Source organism: Wolffia australiana, chromosome 14 (assembly GCF_029677425.1).
Source record: "Wolffia australiana isolate 7733 chromosome 14, ASM2967742v1".
Taxonomy (NCBI): Eukaryota; Viridiplantae; Streptophyta; class Magnoliopsida; order Alismatales; family Araceae; genus Wolffia; species Wolffia australiana.
Genome location: NC_135848.1, coordinates 12334328 through 12354327, shown reverse-complemented (window position 1 = coordinate 12354327; position 20000 = coordinate 12334328). Strand labels below are relative to the sequence as shown.

The 20000-nt window shown below is 37.2% G+C and overlaps 1 protein-coding gene across 1 annotated transcript; it reads right to left on the bottom strand.

Annotated features, from left to right (window-relative positions):
* Positions 1 to 5867: 5867 nt before the first annotated feature.
* Positions 5868 to 7282, bottom strand: LOC144711747 (uncharacterized). The gene has a single exon (XM_078585769.1). It carries the CDS (start codon positions 6966 to 6968, stop codon positions 6207 to 6209), a length of 762 nt encoding a protein of 253 aa, XP_078441895.1. The 5' UTR covers positions 6969 to 7282; the 3' UTR covers positions 5868 to 6206.
* Positions 7283 to 20000: the final 12718 nt, after the last annotated feature.

Below are 20000 nucleotides of genomic sequence, written 5' to 3'. Positions count from 1 at the left end.
GAGAAGGAATAATAAGCCCGGTGAGAGAGTGGAAAATTGAGGAAGATTAGGAGACTCAACACAGAAAGTTTTATTTCACAAGAGTAGGAAAAATGCCTGGCAGCTTTAGCTGGCCTTCGAGGGAGTAAAACCCCTCTAAATACGATAAGGAACAGGCTTTGAATGGGCACATCCTGAGTGGAAAACACAAGGATATATAAAAAGAGGGACATGGCAACCCCCCTTTCCTGAATTTCCTTGATCAAGGGGGCTGGGACAATCCCAAAGATATCTATCCTTTGTAGAGCTCCACGGCTTTGACAAGTGATGTTAATAATGGTATGCGTCGATGTTGTTGTTGACATGAATAAGTGCCAAGGCTATTGTTGTATTCATCCCCATTGATGATCAAAGTAGAAGTATTCATCGAATATCGATATCCTCATCGATAACAGTTTTTGTCCTCATTAATGGATATTTTCATTGATAATATTTATTGTCCTTCTCAATGACAATTCCATTAATATGGTCCACCATAATCATCAAAACAGTAAAAATAGTTACTAGCGTTATCGTCATAAAAAACTGTGGCCGTCAGTAGTTTGCATCTTTGATGGAGGCAAATTGCGGAGTTAATTTTAATGTTGTTTCAATTTACTTCACCTAAATCAAATAAAATTTGGGATTATAGAAAATCACTCAAATATGTATAGTAGGAGTGGGATTGTCTCCATAGGGACTGGCCTTTACAGTTTGACCAAATGTTTGAGTTACAGTTAAGGAAAATATGAGAATGAATTAAGTAATAAAAGGAATTAAGTATGTTGTAGGATAAAATAAGTGATTAAGTAATATTAAGTATATGATATTGATAAGGTATAGATTAGTAAGTAAAAATAAGTATTAAGGGTTGGAGGGAATTAGGGAAGGCAGAGGTAAGGTATTCATAAGATAATATATAAATTATATTATTATCTAGAATACTATTTTTATAGATATTAGAGGTCATGAATAATTTTTATAATAAACATTATTGAAATATATTTATACTATTATAATAATAAACATTATTATAAAGAAGGAATATGTTATGATAGCTAGTGGAAGAGTTACTTTTAGATTTTCTATTAACATCTAAGAGTAATAAGCTGCAGAGATAGTAATTGAGGCTATATTATTAGTAGAATGTATTTTTAGTAGGATTATTTATTTTAATTGAGAATTAAATTATATGTAGCACATTGAGATTACCAAGATAGGGATAGATGTATTTATATTAAGTGAAAGATAAGAGAAGAATGATGAAAATGAAAAGGAGATAAGAATTACGATATAAAGGGAAAATGTATTATTTATTTTAAAATTTATATAGAATAAGGCTGTAAGTTTAAGGGAAGTAGGGAGAGCACATCTTTTATTTAATTCTAAAAAAATTAAATATTAGATAAAGAGGGGGAGGATAGGAGTATATAGAAGAGACTAATAGGAGTAATTACGGAGGTATGTATTTATGTTATGATATGGTTATGGGGTAGATAATGGAATACAGCTTGTATATGCATATATATATATTCAATAAGTAATTTTTAATATTCTTTATAAGAAAAATCAGGATAATAACGGATGAAGTTGTGGTGCTCGGTAAGTATTTGTCAAAATGTCTTAAAGAGACCAAACTAGGAAATGAGATTTATAATCAATTTTTTTTATAAAAAATAATAATATCTATGCATGAAGTTCATAACATCACTGGTCACTCCATGATTTGGGTAGTTGAGGATGGGGGTGTCGTCAATCGACCCTTCTTTGTCGTCGCTGCTCCTTCGTTCTGGTGCTCTTTGAGGTTGGTATGAAGCTCCTAAAGTGTCATCATAGGTGTTCTAAGCAGTGGGGGATGTGTTTCTCTTCGCCCCTGGCTTATCTAACTACCGAAAGGGTCTCCCACTGTCATTTGAATGTTTGTCGATAGATGGAAAATTTTGGCATTTAAGGGCCCTTTTAAAGCTTTTGGAGTATCATGCGATAGATGGGGTAGTCTAGTCATGAGGATCCTTCCAGTGCTCTTGGATCATCTTTGTGAGTCTCCCTTAGCCAGAAACCACCGTACGTCTGACGGAGTCGATGGGCATGGGCGAAGATGGATGGATCTGCTCGTAGCTTTCTAACATCCTTTAAAGAGGATCCAATGACTACAGCTAAATCACAACCATGTCACTTAACTCCAGCGCATTCATGAGACACATAGGCAGCATGGTCTGGCGCCTACTCATTCATCCCATCATCACTTTGTAATTTGATTCATCATTTGCATTGCCAAAATGTCTTCATTAGTGTCCTTTGACAAATTAGACATAAAAACAAGGAAGAAACTAATTAAAAGATGTTTCTCAAATCTTGTTGTCCAATCTTTCTTAAGAAGATTGGATGGCTGGGATTATGTCTGTTTACTTCAATTATGCAGATTTGGCACGTGCTTCTGGTTGGGTCAGCTCAAAGCTTGGTAATATTTCTTTGTTCTTTTCTAGATATTTGTGGCATGTTGGGTTGTGATTCTTTTATTATTCTTGTCAGACCAACCAATCTGCTATTTTCATAACAGATAAAAGTTAACCCTATATGAAAAAACAAAAACATGTGTTTGTATATAAATCCCATTTATTTCCATTTCTTTATTTTAGAAAAAATATCCTTTGATGTCTCTCTGTGGCCGTTGGGGCTCTATGGGGCTTGATGGGTCCTTAGTGTTGGGTTCTTGAGTCCTTGATCTGGATGAACGCAAAGATTTCAAGCAGTAGAAAACTTAAAACATAACTATAATAGCATCAACAAAAAATATAAAACGAACAACCTATGAATTAGTCACATTGGTGTTTTCTTGGATCATCTAGCAAGACAAGTCAAGCTGCTCATGTGTGCAGCCTCAAGGTGTATCCGCACAAACTTTGGCACGTTGAATCTCCTCCTTCACCAAGGTGAACTCTGCTCAACCTTCATTTCCGTTGTTACACCATCTTGATCGCATCAGAATTGGAGTGGAGCTTTGGCATGTTGACGAGCTCCTTTTTACCTCCATCATCATCTTTACGCCGTCTCGATCGCATCGAGCATGGAGAGGGGGTGTGGTAAGAAGGGAGAAGAAGAGGAAGGCCCCTGAATAATTCTGGCTTGGGTTAATTTCGTTCAGGGCCTTCCCCTATTTATACTAAGTGGGTATTTTTCATAAAAACTCCCAAAACTCAAGTATATCTTCTGTCATCCCAAAGACCATTTGCATGTGGACTCTCTAGGCCCATGTATCAGTCTAGATGACGTCAGCGGCCCAAGAATCTTTATTGGCCTTACAAATAACCTTTATGTGGGGTGCCAAGCTACACCTCGTGTTCTAGAAGATACAAATGAGTGTATATCGACTTACTCATGGAACCCATTCGTCCTTGGTTACCATGTATGTATAGTCCCTCATCTACTTGACGCTCCTAGGACAACTAATCGGTCATCCAAGTTAGTACTGATGCGTTTGAAAATCATCAGAGAACTCTTCTCCTGATATTTCTCTACCTTGGCCAAGGACTTCATCGCATCGTCTTCCTTGAGCTGTGTCCTCTTATACTGAGGGTTGACGATCCCATCTTGATAACTCAATTATCTTCAAGAACTTCTTGATGCACCTGAACTAAGACTATTTAGAATTCCATGATTACGGACACGTAGGTCATTGTCAAAATATAATTGTCTGTCCACAAGACGTCTTTGATGTCTCACGTCTAAGGACCACTTACACAAACGTGACGTGAATTAACCTGATTGACAGTTCGGTATAATACCATTCAGGGATTCATACAGATCAATTCACTGAACTCTTTCCACTAAAGAGCACCATTATGTATCCTAAGTGTCTCCACATGAATGTCTACGAGAACGACCATACTCATTATATGAGCGAGGCTAGATAGTGTTATTCTATCTGGATACTTTGATGTCCTTCTTGCATATCCTTCGAATAGGAATATTTAGAACACATGCTTAAAGACTAGTGATCTCTGTATCATGATCCCATCATAATTCACTAAGTCTGATCATGTATTCATGGATTTCATTTTTTTTTGAAACATGGACTTCATGGACTTCATTATAAGCATCACACATGCATTATAATGAGTATGTTCTATTAATGAACATAGAACAAGACATGGAATGTGTGATTGGCTTGTCGGCCACATATATTTCCATCATCTTTCACTAAAGAGTACCCATTATCTATCCTTAGTGTCTCTACACTGATGGCTATGGGACTAGCAATACTCATCATATGAGTGAGACTAGATAGTGTTATTCTATTAGGATATTTTGATACCCTTTCAAGTATCCTTATAATAGGAATATTTATAACACATGCTTAAAGACTATTGATCTCTGTATTACAATCTCCTCATTATTCACTACGTCTGATCATGTATTAATAGAGTTCATTATAAGCATCACACGTGCATTATAATGTGTATGTTCTATTAATGAACATGAAACGAGATATGAAATGTGTGATTGACTTGTGGGCCACATATATTTCCATCACTTGGTGTTGGATTGGTGATGTTTTTGATGTCCCTATGCTTGTCGATTACTAGCAGTTTTGAGTGCTCTTTGCTTGCCTATATGCAGCCTTTTTTAGCATGGGTTGGCCTCTAGAGTCTATTAAAATGGTTTTTTTCTTTCTTTCTTTGTTTAAATTTATCTCCATAAAATATTAAATTACCATTATAGTGAAGGATTAAGCCAAAAGCATTTTGCAACCCATTAAAAGCATTGTGTCAAAACATAATCTGCATGAAAAATAATTGGGAGTATAAAATATGAAGAACATTGTAATAAAAAATTCTTCCAATGAAATGGTCCATTTAATGCAGGAATTGTAAGATCACCTTAAAATTAGGATAATATAAAAAATACGGTACCAAAATAACCGTAAAATAAGAATGACTGAATGCATCAAAATGAATTCATCTATCTTCACTAATGACAATTGCCTTTCTTGTCGGCGATAGTTGTCCCATTGATAATACATCCATCATGTTGTTGTTTTACTAACGATCATCATCGTTGCTGTTGATAAAAAGCTATTCTCCATGACGGTTGGTGCACTCTTCAATGGCAATCATCATCCTGGTCGGTGATGTCAACAATGACCAACATCGTTGTAAATAGTCAGTATCACTATCATCAACAAAAAGTCATCGTCATCAGGAATACTTGCCTTCCTCATCGGCTACAGTTGTCATCATCATTAGAGATAATCACTTTCCTCCGTGATGATGGTTGTCTTCATCATTGTCGATGACAGTTGCCATCTTCGTCAACTACGCTTCCATCGTACTTACAATGCTCATCGTTGCAAGACATTATATGTAGAGTATATCAAATTTAAATGTCATGTATTAAATACAATATAGAATACATTATTTATTCAACATTTTTTTCTCTTTTCCCCGATTTCCATCCTTGTACCATTATCCTCCGTCTACCTGTCCGTCGTTTCCTTCCGCTAGTCATCTATCATTTGTCCACTCATATGGATGACAGACAGACATACACTCACACGTTGACTTTTGAGTAACTTGTTCGGTCAGAGCCATTGTTAGTCAACTCTTGTCCCTTCTACCGACAAAGTCAGCCTCTCTCTCTACACGTAACTGTCTAAGTTAGTCAAAGATTCGTTCCTTGCCAGACAAAAAATATCCACAAATGAATTCACACTTCAGGGTACGATACCCTCTTCATTCCCAAGAAAATATCGATTTCTGGCGTTATAAATCCTTTCATCGATGTGATTTCCGCGTAGAAATGATAATATTTAGAGCGATATGCAGAGAATAGAGAAATAGATGGGAATAAAAGGAGTAGAGTGATGACTATTTACAAAGAAAAAACAGCAAAAAATGGTATTCTTGTGCTCATGGTGGAGGAGAGAGATAGATGGGGAAAAAAAGGAGTAGAGTGGTGACTATTTACAAACAAAAAACAGCAAAAAAATGGTGTTCTTGCGATCACGGTGGAGGAGAGAGATAGATGGGGAAAAAAGGAGCAGAGCGATGACGCTTTACAAAGAAAAAACAGCCAAAAATGGTGTTCTTGTGCTCATAGTGTTGTAGAGAGATAGATGAGGAAAAAAAGGAGTAAGAGTGATGATTATTTTACAAACAAAAAACAGCAAAAAAATGGTGTTCTTGCGATCATGGTAGAGTAATGGCGTTGAGGAGGGTAATTCGAGCGGCGATCAACGCTCGATAAACCTTCTCGACGGCGCTATGCAGGCCGAACAATCGTTCTTCCATCTCCTTAATCCCAAGAGTAGCCCTCCTCTCCCACTCCTCCGAGACAGCGGCGGAAACCGGCCGCCGCCGCCGCCGCCACAGAGCCGCCACCGACACGACCTTCGGCTGCGCCACCGCCGCCGCCGCCGTCGCCACGGCGGAGATCACCACGTTAAACACCAACGACGAGAGCGACAGCGTCGCCGTCGTCATCTCCGCGAAGTCTCCGGCGGCGGCCGGCGGCGGAGGTAAACTGTTAACCAACGCCGCGATCTCCTTCGCAGCTCTCCGGAGAGAGCTGGCGGCGCCGCCGAGCCTCGCCACGTGTCTCCGCCGTATCGCCGCCTCGGCTTCTCTGGAGAGGTCCTGTACTGACAGAAGCGCCATGCGCAGCGATCCGTACGCGTCGGCGAAGCTGAGCAGCTGCTCGAGGAGAGTATCGGCGGCGCCGCGGCGGCGGCGGAGATCCCGCCGCGTGCATGGAAGCTGGAGAACGTCGGCGGCGGCGATATACACGCGTTCCAGCTTAGTAAGCCTCTCAAGAGGCGGCGCCGCCGTCGATGAATCGACGGCTAGGATCACTTCTCTCTCCAGCTTGGAGATGATCGGATGGCAGTCCCTCGGCAGGCTCCTTGATCTCTCCTCAGTCGAGACCTTCTTCTCCTTCCACATCATGACCATGCTTCCTATCTCTCTCTTTCTTGGACTCTTTTGATTGACGAATGTCCAGGAGATAGTTTACAGGAGAAGGGCTTTTAAGTAGAGAGAAGAACGAGGCTCGTAAAGGTGGAGCGTATCACGAGAAGTTGGAAGCTGTTCGATCGGAGAGGGACACCGCCGCCGTTGGTTTCCCGAATTCTGATCCGACGGCTGGGAATAATTATTGGCTCTAGTCAAGAAGATCTCGCGGTCACGCAGGGTCGATAGTTTCCCGCATGAACAAAAACTGATGAGGAGAGAAACTTAAGAGGGATACCACCGTATCGACCGGCGTATTCTCTCTCTCTCTCTCTCTCTCTCTCTCTCTAGATTGGTTCTTATCCAGATAACCTATGACGTCTTATTCTTTCTCTCTCTAGACTGGAGGATGATTTAATTCATGCAAGTACGATTGCGACACGCCCACAACAAAAGTAACGGGGGAGGAACAAGGTTGGAAGTGGCTGGCGATTATTGCCCGGTTGCCTACTTCCAGAAGGGGAAAGAAGGTTTTTTTTTACTCTTGGAAAAAAAATTCAACGTTAAATCTGGGGTTGGGTTGGAGATAACGATGATTTACATGGATGAAGACAAAGTCAGAGTTAGGCGGCTCTGGGTATTTTTCATACCCATTCTCTGGACCACGCTATCAGTATTCGGCCGTCATAACTATGTTATGTACATACCTTTGATAGGTATCTGGCCTTCTCCTTTTCTCTCTTTTCCACCTGAGATATATTCCCCGGGTTTATCGTGGAGGAAATCGCACGTCAGGAGAAAGAAGCACGTTGGCATGGCTTGGGTTCGATGTGCGTTGAATTCCGATGTTTTTTTTTAATGAAGAAAATTCATTGTCAATTTGGATTTCAAAGTTATTTTCTACGGGACACTATCAATCGAAAGAGTTTGGCTTCATTCTTAACGGAACGAGTTTTATGAATTTTACATTTCATCTCCAGAACTTTGGGTTGGTGAAAGTTATCTGCTGCTTACACTATTGGTTTTGTAAATTTATATTTTTATTGATAAAATTAAATAGACCAGATGTTAAGAAACTGGAGTAGAAAAATTCAGAGTTATGAGTATGAACCGGTAATAGAATGCTCGTTATATAGTTTTCATCAAATTTTGGCCTTGCCCTGTAAGTAGGGGGTGTTTGATGAATCCAAGATAAGTAGGTGTTTGATGAATTCAAGTTGACATATGAAATCCTACATATTTTTAAGCTATTTTGGCATCAGTTTGTCGATATTATCCTCATTTTAAGGTGATCTTACAAGTTATGCATTAATTGGAGTATTTTGTCAAAACTACACATTTTTTTAACGATTTTTACATAATTTAGAGGCCCAATAATTCCCATTCAAAGTATTTTTTAATATTAGTAATTTTAATGGGTTTAAGTCTTCTCTGAAGTTGGTTATATATGTATTTTATACGGTTTAGTGTAAATAAATAAAAAAGAGAATAAAAAAATTAGCTGAAGCAGCAGAGGGTGAGCCAGCCAAGTGCAACAACCCTCAGGTCAGCCATAGGCCAGCGAGTGTAGAGTGCTCAAGCTAGCCCTGAACCAGCCGGGTGCAAGAGGCATCAACAACATTGCAAGGTATCCTGCTGATGAGCCCATGAAACCCCATGAGGGCCACACATCAGAGACCCAATATAGAGACAATGCAGCCTGTGCACATGTAGGGAGGGTGTTTTATTAATCTCAATATAAAAGAATAGAATTTATATACAGACTAGCATTTTTAATTTCTTCAATACGGGACTAAATTTGACTTGTTTTCTAAGTTGCAAGCAGGCCAAGCCAATGAGGATAATTGGTCTTAATAAAAGAAGAAATAAAGAATGAACGATCTTTGAGCCAACCCGGCCCGAAGCCTGCGTCATAATGGACTTATTTTAAGTGATAATATAATCTTGAACATCAGATGTTCTAAAGCTAGAGTGGATAGTTGACTTTTTTCTGTCTCTTGTAGGCTTCTTATTGTTTGATGCTTAAGAGGACAGTGGGACCACACAAACTGCAAATCAAAACACAAATTGTTGACATAATGGCTAACTTGGCTTTTGATAGGGCCACTGATGTTGCACACGGCTGCACCTAAGTTTTAAGGGGTTTAAGACTGGGATTTGAATGCATATGTTAACCCCTTCAAGGGATATTGAATGACTAGGAGCAGCGTTGTCAAACTCTATCCCTGACTGTTGTCCTCCTCAGGCCAACCAAAGGTTTTCTATGAAGAGGGACCACTAGAAGTAATCCAATGACTCTAGCAGGACCCCGAAGGTCTGCTCATTCCATCAAAAGTGGATGAATCTCTCTCGAAGCTTTAAAACAAGGCTCCTTGGCCCTAGTCGGTCATAGTGTGATGAGAAATTGACAATGGTAGCATTAGACCCTTCTGGCAAAAAGATGGCTAGATGGGATGTGTGAAACCTCTCCAACTGATTTGAACACCTAGCACAACACCTTGGGAGCTCCAAAGCATCCCGAATGCATGCCAGCATAGAGGAGGATGGTTGGTATGCACCTCAGAGTCAAGGGTCAACGAATGATGCCTGCACACTCTGACATACAAATATATGGTGATGTTTCTGAACCTCTTGAATATAACCTCTTGAGGTACAAATATAACCTCTTGAACCTCTTGAATAATAATATAACCTTATTATTATTTTTATTCTTTGATTTTTTCTACATCCAAGATGAAGTCTGAGTTTGACTTGAAAGATCATAATTCGGCCTCGATGAGGCATTTTGATAAACACCTATAGGGCAATGACTTAACCCAATTTCCCCTTATTTTCTTTTGATTATTTATTATAAAAATATCAAAAATTAGACATTACATATATAAACCATATATAATGTTTTATTTTACATCCCCCAATCATATATTAATATATTTGTGTATATTAACCTTTATGATTATTCATCATGTTTTAGCTCTCTCTGTCTCTTTCTGATTTCTTAATTTCTTATATACTTAAATAAAATCTATTATCTCCCTATCTATCTAGTTCATTGACTCCTATCCTAGCTCTATACCCTACTTCACTCAATTAATATATATTTGTGTAAACAATCACTTTATTATTATCATCATAATTCTTATTCCCTTTCCTCTCCCTTCTTTATCTTATCTTCTACAAATAAATATCCCTCTTCACTATGTCTTTACATCTTAATATCCCTTTACTTACCATATAGCCTTCTTATAATTTAAATAAAAAATGATAATAAAATAAATTATACTAAGAATTCTTTCTTAATTAATATCGTTTTATATTATTAATCTTCTAAAAAATCTAAAATAACTATTCCACTACCCATCTTACCATATCCCTTTATTATAATATGTCAATCTCCTTATCCCACTAACTTACTAACTCTAATTTCCATAAAAGTTATTTCTATTAATAATATATTTAATATCTTATCTTATAAATATCTTATCTGTACATTTTCCTATTTCTTTATAATCATGAATACTTTTTTCTTCTTACAAATTATCTTCCACTTTTTGACTAACTTCTATTATTATCACTTCTATTATTCTGCTACATAACTATTTTATATTTTCTTACGTATTATCAATTATTCTTCTAAATCCAAACTCAAGTATTAGAACTACCTCTAAAAGCCATTTCTGTGGCGATGATCTCACTCCTAAAAAAACTTGAGTGATTTTATGTAATTATAAATTTCAATTTATTTAGGTGGATTAAATTTTGAAAGACATTAAAATTAACACCCTAATTTTTCTGCGTCACTCAAATAAATCTAGCTACTGATGAGTACATATTGTCTCTATAGGGAATGCTGAGGAAGTACCAAATGTTAAATATTGATCAATAAGATGAGAGGAGATATGTTTATAAATATGGGTCAAAAGAAAAGGAAAATGTAAGGAAATAAGGTGATAATTATTAATAATATTATGATGATTATAGTAGATAGTGCTATGAACTAATTAATTACAAAGACATTTGAGGTGATAAGAAGGTGCAATGATATGATATGATGCTAAAACAAGAAAATGAGATGTAAGTAAGCTAAAAATCATGATGAACTAAAACAATGTAAGGTAAGGTCCCCTGCTTTGCTTTTGTTTCTTCTCAAGAAGATAGGACACAAAGGACGAGATTGACGGATCTTAAAAACTCACTCTCTTTCAGTCAGCCCACACGTGTAAGAATTAAGTTTAAGAATAATTTTTACAAACATGCACACCTCAATTTATATATATTAGGGCATGGATGGAAAGAGGGGATTGACAAAGGTGCCCTTGAAATTTCATCTTGACTGCCCTTCTATATCAAATGAAGATATCAAGCTCTAAAGTTAGAAAATTCTAACCATCTGTTTGATTACATTTTCTCTCTCCTCATCAAGGTCGCTATCAATTCATCATTTTCTGCTTAACAGTTTTAGAATCTTGCTAACTTTCCTTTTCATCTTTTTTACATTCTCCTTAACCTTTGCCAATGGAAACTTTGAGAGCACCAACTGTCCTGCATGGAAGAATACAAAACTTAAATTTTCCTTTTATTAAATGATATGATGAAATGTGTCCTTCATGTCATTGAAGAAAAAAATATGGTTATGATTGCATGACATGGGAACGCAAACAAGGATGCCAAGCCAATGCTTTTTCCTTTTTTTTCCCTTGATGACTTGTATGAATGTTGTTTTTCTACGATTTTCAATTTCAAAAAACACGTCAAAAATGTTTATTTTTTCTGTCACTGCATGCACTAATTGCAGTTGTAATAAATTATTTTTTCTATTGGTCCACATCACCCTAGAGATCTAAAAATTAAGTTTTTATCAGCTAATAATTAGCCATTATTGGATTGTGAATTTCAATGCCATAACGATACCTTTTTTGCAACGATTAACAATGTTAATCATTGGAAAAAGTTGTGGGGATCATCATTTGATCGAATCAAATGGCTACACATGGAAAAATGGGAAGATTAGACCAATAATATCAAATAGAACCCATTAAATACATCCAAAATGAAAACATAATATAATATATTTTTTGGCTTAGAAAATTAATATCTCCACAAATATAATTTCAAAAATTTGTAAGAAGTACATTATGAATCAAAATTTTAATTTATTTAATAATTCCATTTCAGAAAAATCCTTTAAAATATCAATGAATCCAGAGAAGTCATACTATCATTCTAAGCACATATTTAATAAATTTAGGCTTTATAACTGATAACATCAAATTAGATCAATAGCATTATGCATTTATAATTTTTATTTTCAACTTGGAATTTTGATTTATACTTCCATTATTTAACATTTAAGGACAAAATGAGAAATTTATGAGTTATTTTACTAAGCTATATGTTTATGTATTTTATTGATTTTTGAGACTAGCCCCACTTGACTACTTAGATTCAAGTGGATTTCTCAGATCTTCTTCGAGTTTTATTGGAAATAAAGGACTTAGGTAAATGAAATGGTAAAGTTGTTTAAAATGGGAGGAAAGGAGAAACCCAAGCCATCTTATAGATAATCAGATGATGCTCAATACACAAGAATTCAACTCTAGAATCCCATTCAAACCTCTTTAAGAACCGGGTCAACTAAAGGCAAGAATTGAGGAACTAACCATAAAGTGGAATTTGAATGGTGTATCTTCAAATCTAGGAATAAGGAAGGTGGATCAACATTGGAAATCAAGTAGCCTTATCCCTCCAAATATTTGTAATTAAAACCAATGTCTGGGAGACATGGCACTTTTATTCAATCTCTTCTCCCTTCTCTTTGTATCTCATGCTGATTTTCTACTCCCAACTTATTGTTGGATGCCTAGTGCATCATATTTTTTTGATCCATTCTTGTTCTATGAGATTGTGGGATAGAAATTTCAAGGGTGATCACGATTCTTGGGGGAAGCGCATCACTTGGCCCTTGGGGAAGTCACAACAAGGTTTGTGTGATCTCCTTAATATTTGATTTGATTTTTCTCACCTTTTTCTGTTGGTAAATATTCTATTGGATAGCCTAGGGTTCAAGCTTTTCAACTCATTAATGTGGGCAAATACATGCGGTCGTTTAACACACAATTGGCTCATCAAAAAAATATAAATTCCGAACTCAATGATTCGATTGAATACACAGCAATGAGTACGGGTCGAATCCACAGAGAACGCGGGTTGACTTAATCGATTCGGTTGACTCAGTCAACTGAGACTGAATTGAACTTAGAAAGAAGGAGATTGTTTTAATAGTAAATATATATATATTAGAATAAGGAGAACAATGGTATATATGTAGTAAAATAACAATCAGAGGAACCCAAGTAAACTGATTTCGCCCAAATCTAAGGTTCGATCGTCGAGATATGGCGATCGGAAGTGCAAACCCTAATTCTCACTTTCAGAATAACCAATGGTAAAAGAGGAATTCGGATGCCCAAACCTTGATGAAAACAAACAATTTAGGTATCCACGGAAAGAGGACTCAACAAGGAATCCAATGATACCAAAAGCACAAAATTCGGACTTAAAACGAGAGAGAAATCCCTGTTTGAAGTTAACCAAAGAAATCACGGATGAAAATCAAAGAATCACGATCCTATATTATCTGAATCTTAGCTAAACTCTAATCTAATATATTCTATAGGGTAAGGATTGCAAAGATTACGCGCTACTAACCCGATTGCCCCGAAGATGTTGCCACTGTCATAGGTCCCTTCTTCGGCGGTGCTTCGGTGTTCAAGGGGCGATCCTCAAACGCTTTCTCACCCTCTTCGTGATTGCTCGCACAAATCCTGAAGGAATGCCTCTTAAACGCGAAATGAATCACTTCTGATCAAGAAACTTTCTCACAAGACTCCAAGATGTTCAAAGGCTTGAGATTTCCAGAGTAATCCGAGAAGAGGGAGAAAACGGGAGTTAAATAGGGTTACATGGGCATTTTTCCCATTTTAGGCCTTAGTGGGTCGTTCGTGACCCACTAAGGCCACGATTTCCTCTCTTTCCGGCCTTATTCAGGCCGGGGATTATTTGGGCCGCCCGATCTGACTTGGATGTAATAATGGCCTCCACGTGGGCTTGCCTTGTGGGTCCACGTCTGGGCCTGCTATTGGATCTGGTCTTGTGCTCGCTCAATGGGCCTCGGCCTTGACCCCATGTTCTTCACATCATTCCTCTCTTCTCTCTTCGTAATTAGGCATCCACTTAAGTCCTGAAAGTCAATCTCAAGAATATCGTTAATTTCAAGTGGTTTGACCTTGAAAAAGGTCAAACCTAAGTTAAACATGCAAATAAGCGTACAAAGTGCATAAATGCGGACTTAATGAAATGGCCCGGTGATAGAGAAAATGTCATGAAAACATGATAACATGCACCATATTCATGATAATTAAGCATTAATAATAGTGAATTATGATCAATTTGGATATTAACTATGCATGTTATCACTCATCAAGCTACACTCATAAATTACGTCTTGTTTCATTCACTGCTCATTTCTGCCCAATTCTTCTGCCTGACAACACGTCGCCCACAAATTTCACTACGAGAAGGGCAGCCTAGTGCATCAGAAAAAATACCAAAAATGTTAAATTCATAATAAATTATTAGAAGTTATTATAAAAAACATAAATATTTATTTCATTTATTTAAAATAGTTTTGACTAATTTTCATTCATTTTATTGATATTCTCTTTAGGAAATAGTTAAAAATCCAAAAAAATATAAATTACCTTAAATAATTATTTTAAATATATATTTGAATTTCAATTTACTCTCTCATTACCTTCTCCTTGTGGATTTGACCCTTACTTACCATGTTATAATTCAGAAAAAATTATAAATATTGTTGCATAAATCAGGGCCTTAAAGTGACTTATTTAACCCAAAATTTTGTTCATCAATAACATGTGTATATAATTATTTTAATGGATAAAAATATAAATTCTACAGTATTAACCCAATGATATGCATGTTATCAGACCCCGAAACTAAACTAATTACTAGTCTCTTAGAAATAGCTTAAAAATTTTCAGAGATTGTCCACTCGTCTTGTGAACATAAATACATGAGTCTGAAGCTTTTAAAAAAGAAAGTACACATCTATGTACGAATATATCCATACATTGTTAGAGCTCACATAATTAACTCCCTCATGATTTTTGGATAAAAAATTAATGCACACAACCAAAGACCGAGAGTGCAATTGAAATAAAATCTAAAAAATGATGATCAAATCACCTAAGCATGGATCAGATATGCAATTTCTTGGATCCATGAGTGAGACTTGAGATGTTCAAGTGTTCATCCTCAAGACTTATCCATATAGTCCCTGTCATGTCGATTCTCTTCCATGCTTACAAGCCCCATTCATGCTCCAACATTGTTGTTGTACCCTCCCGTTTGCATTGGTAACGTATAGGAGCCAAGGGGAGAAGAGATAGTAAGGAAATGACCCTGGGGAGTTTTTATCTTAGTGAATCTCATTCAAGGTCTTACCATATTTATACTAAGTGGGTATTTCATAAAACCCATCAAACTTTATCTCTTCTGACGTCTAAAAAACCATTTGCACGTGACCATGTATGTCCATGTATTAGTCTTTTTAATACACCAATGGTCCAATAACCTTTATTGGCCTTTAAAATTAATTGACCATATCATCATATAAATTACATAATGATGAATTGATTTAACCCAATCAATGGTCCAATAACCTTTATTGGCCTTTAGTGGCTCCACACTAGCGGCTACGAGACTGGCCACACTCATCCTATGAGACTAGGTAATGTTATTAGTATTTCTTTGTTCCACACATATAACCTCGTGATACCCCTCAACCTCCATGTCTTAAGTTCTTGTGCATTTATACATAATAATCGTGAAAATGAAAAACTGAAAACTTATTGTTCGTATAAATAAAACTAGGTCCAAGACTAAAAGAAATAGAATTGAAAGAAATCTTTGTATTCATATTCTTTACCATTATTTTTCTATTTCTATGATTTTGAAAAATAAAATTATTTTATGTAAGGGAGGTAAATTTTAGTAAAATGAGCCATATTCTTTTAACATTTTACCATTTTACTTATCATATTATAGAAAAAATTAATCAGCTTTAAAATATAGAATATATATTTTAAAGGTTTTTTCTTTCATGATATATGATCTATAAGTATCAATAAAACTGAGATTTTATTTTTAAAATGGGGATATTTAAGCTTATTTAGGTAATAAAAATAACTTTTAATCATTCAAGTAATTATGCGCAGGTAGTTTTGATTACAATCCAGGAAATTAATTTATTACAAATATTTTTTCATGATCTTGTAGAAGTTTTGGAGTATTACTAAATTATATTTAGTTATGTAAAATTAAAAATTGGAAACATCTATGTGGGTAACTATGTCGGTAAGACACTTAGTTTTATTTTCCTTATAGTGTTAGATGTTCTTAGAAAGTTAGAATAATAAAATACCAATTTAATTATTCCACTACATAAAATCTATTAAAATCTTGTGGAAAATGCTTATTTCTCAAGATTGGAGACAAATATTGAAACATTAGTTTTTTTATATAACTATTTAATATAATTTCGTGCTATCCTATTTATATGAGGATGTCATATACCTTTTAGGGTCTATTATGGATAGAAAATAATATGCCTAAATGTTAGGAAGCTACTTGAAATAGAATATAATTCATTTTAATAATAAAATTAAGAATCTGAATAAATTTTGACACTCATAAATATCATATCTAGATTTTAGTGGAATATTTAAATATGTTTATGTTTTTGAAATTCAAAAGGTAATCACCCAAGGAGGTTCCTTCTTTAGGATGACCTTAGGATACCTTAGATATCTAGTTAATTTAATAATTTACGACATCACATAATATATTATATTTCATTTGGATATAATAATAATTTTTCAAAGAGATAATTTTCATGTGTATAGAATTACTATTTTTATGATAATACGACTGAATTAAATTGTATTTAATATTATTATTTTAGACATCAGGTCTAATTCTTTCAGTATAATCAAAATTATAATAATTAATATTTAATAATAATCGTTAAAAGTTGACACTTCATTTCTAAACTACCTTTTAATAGAATTCTAGCCAACCCATCGTATAATTTTTAATGCTCCTTTAAATAAAGCCTACCCAACTTTTTGGGCGAAACTGAATGATTCAAAAACTTGAAAAATAATATATCAAGAGAACTAGTGTTTACATAATTTATAATAAAACAAAACTATTATAATTTACCTTGGTGTCTAAGCATGTAATTCTAGAGGACCAAAATTATTTCTTCACTCCCAATGCCAATATACATCTCATGTTGTTTTTAAATATTCACATATGTTCATGCATAGAAAACCCAATAGCAATCTTAGATCATTCACTTTGTTATCCAAGACAGAGGATATAACATGGTTTATTATCCAAGACAGATGGCACCAAATATCTTTTACTTTTTGAGCTTATATAAGATCTCACGTGTGCTATTTTCTCTCTTTTGAATATACTTTACCATATTTAGAGTTTTACACTTCTTTGAGTGGTCTTCTTGTCATAAGAGTAGTGGCATTGGTCGTTGATGTGTCTCTGATGTCGGACGTTGTCTAGGATGTCGTCCGGTCCGCACCAAGTGTGATGGCTCGATACCGATAAAGGATAGTGGTATTGAACGTCAACGGTGTCATCGTCCAACGGATGAAACCCTAATGGGTTATGTGACTATGATGCGATGAATGAGTGCCCTACGTGTCGTACATGCAGGCTTTGACTCAAAGGAGGCACCGAGCTCCAAGCTTGGACGGGGTCTCTCGAACCTCGTTGGAGCAAAGAGGACGTCTACGACCGTACAAAATTAATCCGTAGGGTTCGCACTTAACGGATGGACTCGTCTGTACCGGTCAGACGCTCAAATGTATCGTAGTTCTCTCTCAATTCTTTCCTCTATCACCTACCTAGCCCGAAGCAGTGGAATCAAGACGAAAGTATACTGCATAAGGTAAAATAACAAGCGGCGGAGAGAGGGTGTACCTTGTCGTCGGGCGGCTCATCGTGCAGGCTGTTTGTCGATGCGGCGGCCGGAACGGTGCAAAGGAAAGGAGCCAGAGAGCGTCGGCCTCTCAACTGGCATCGATGCATAAGAGCAGATGGAAGGAGGAGGCGGGGCTGGCAGGGTCGTTCGAGACTGAGTGACTTTGTCGAGGGCAGTCGCTTAGGGGGGGGGGGGTTCAATGGGTCACTGAACGACCACACCCGGCGAAGGCAAGGCTCAAGGTGCCGCACGCTCAAACCACGAGGCGGGGTCAATTAGTTCCAGGAGAAAACTGGCCGAGATTACCAATACAAGGCCTCGGTCGTAGCCGTAGAAAGGGCTGTTGATTGTGGATTTCAATTGCACGTATGGCCAACGATGGGGCTATGCGACCTGGGATGGTTAGGAGGGAGCAGCGGGCTGGGTTGAATTGAGGGAGCACTCGGACCACCTTGGAGTAGTCCGACGAGTTCATCTGAGGTCAACCAACTTGAGCAATTCTCGATCCAACAGGGCTTGGCGGGGGTTGTACGTCGGGTGCAAGAATCATAAATGGCCACGGGATTGGATTTCTCCTGTGTCATGAGAAATTCTCGGTGAAGAAGGGGCCGACGGCCCGTCACTGAGGCATGTCATGGGTCTCCTGGAGCGGAAAGACGGAGTGGCATGGTTCTGGTCCTTCGGGCGAACAAATCGACCGGTGCCCTCAACGGCGTTGGGGTGGTAATTGACTTCGTCCGATAGGTGAGGGGACGGCCTCGAGGTCACATCCAGAGCAGCTCGGAGAGGGCAGGAAGGGATCTTGCATCCGCCAGGAAATTCCCACGGCGGGAGAAGACGGATCCACTCCGATCACCAGGCTGGAACGAACGCCTTCAGCCCCACGACCTTTTCCTGTTCTACTAAAAGGAGGGCGGGACCTGTTTTTCTTAACAAACAATACCGTTAAAAAAAAAAACAAGTCCAAGTTCTTTAGGGCGCCCATTCTTCCCTTAAGTAGGGGAATTAATGGGCCCCTAAAGGGTCAACAAGAAGGGGGGGGGGGGGGGGGAGGAAGACTATAAGTCCATTAAGGGGCCCTTATATACTTAGCCCCCCATTACAAAACAAAAGGGGAAAATAAGAAAAACATAAAAGAAGAAAAGGGGAGATGGTGAAGAAGGGAGGGGGAGTCCAAATTACGAAGGACCCCCTCCCACACGACGACAAAGGAACACGATGCGGATAAATGACCGACACGGATATGATGACATGACTGGATGGGACTGAGGAAAACATAAACACGACTAGATGGAGGGAACGGCAGAAATCAAAACACGATAATATCGAGCATTATTCCACCTTGCGGTCAACGAGGATAGCGGATCGCACGGATGACAGATCGAGATGGCGTGCGCCATCAGTCTCCCTTGTAGACTCAAGGGTATTTTGTTTGTCCGTGACCAATGATCTGACACAAGAATAAAAATGGAAAAAAACCCCTGAAACTAAAAAATAATTTTTTTGATGATCTAGCCATCTTGTGCAGGATCAAACCTGTCATTGTTTGTTTCTTTGAACAATTTATCATGAGCCATGCATATGTGCAGCATCTAGACGTATCCCCTAGCTCCTCAACAAATTGGATCCCCATGTCTTATACTAGATCATCATTGTGAGAGATCTGCGTGGATTCATTTATCACTCTAGCTACAGTAATGGAGGAGGGAGCTCAAAGAGAAAGGAAGAATAAGTATATGAGACTAAGGAGAGACCTGCATGGGCATTTCTTGTTCGAGAATTTATGCTTTGCATAATTAATGATATTTTTAATAAAGCACTTTAATTTATGAATATCCTTTCATGCATTATTAATCTCATGCATGCCACTCTTCATGTACAACTATACTAGATGGCTCCATGAGCCCAATAACTCTTCATTGGCTAAACTATTTATTTAACTAAATCCA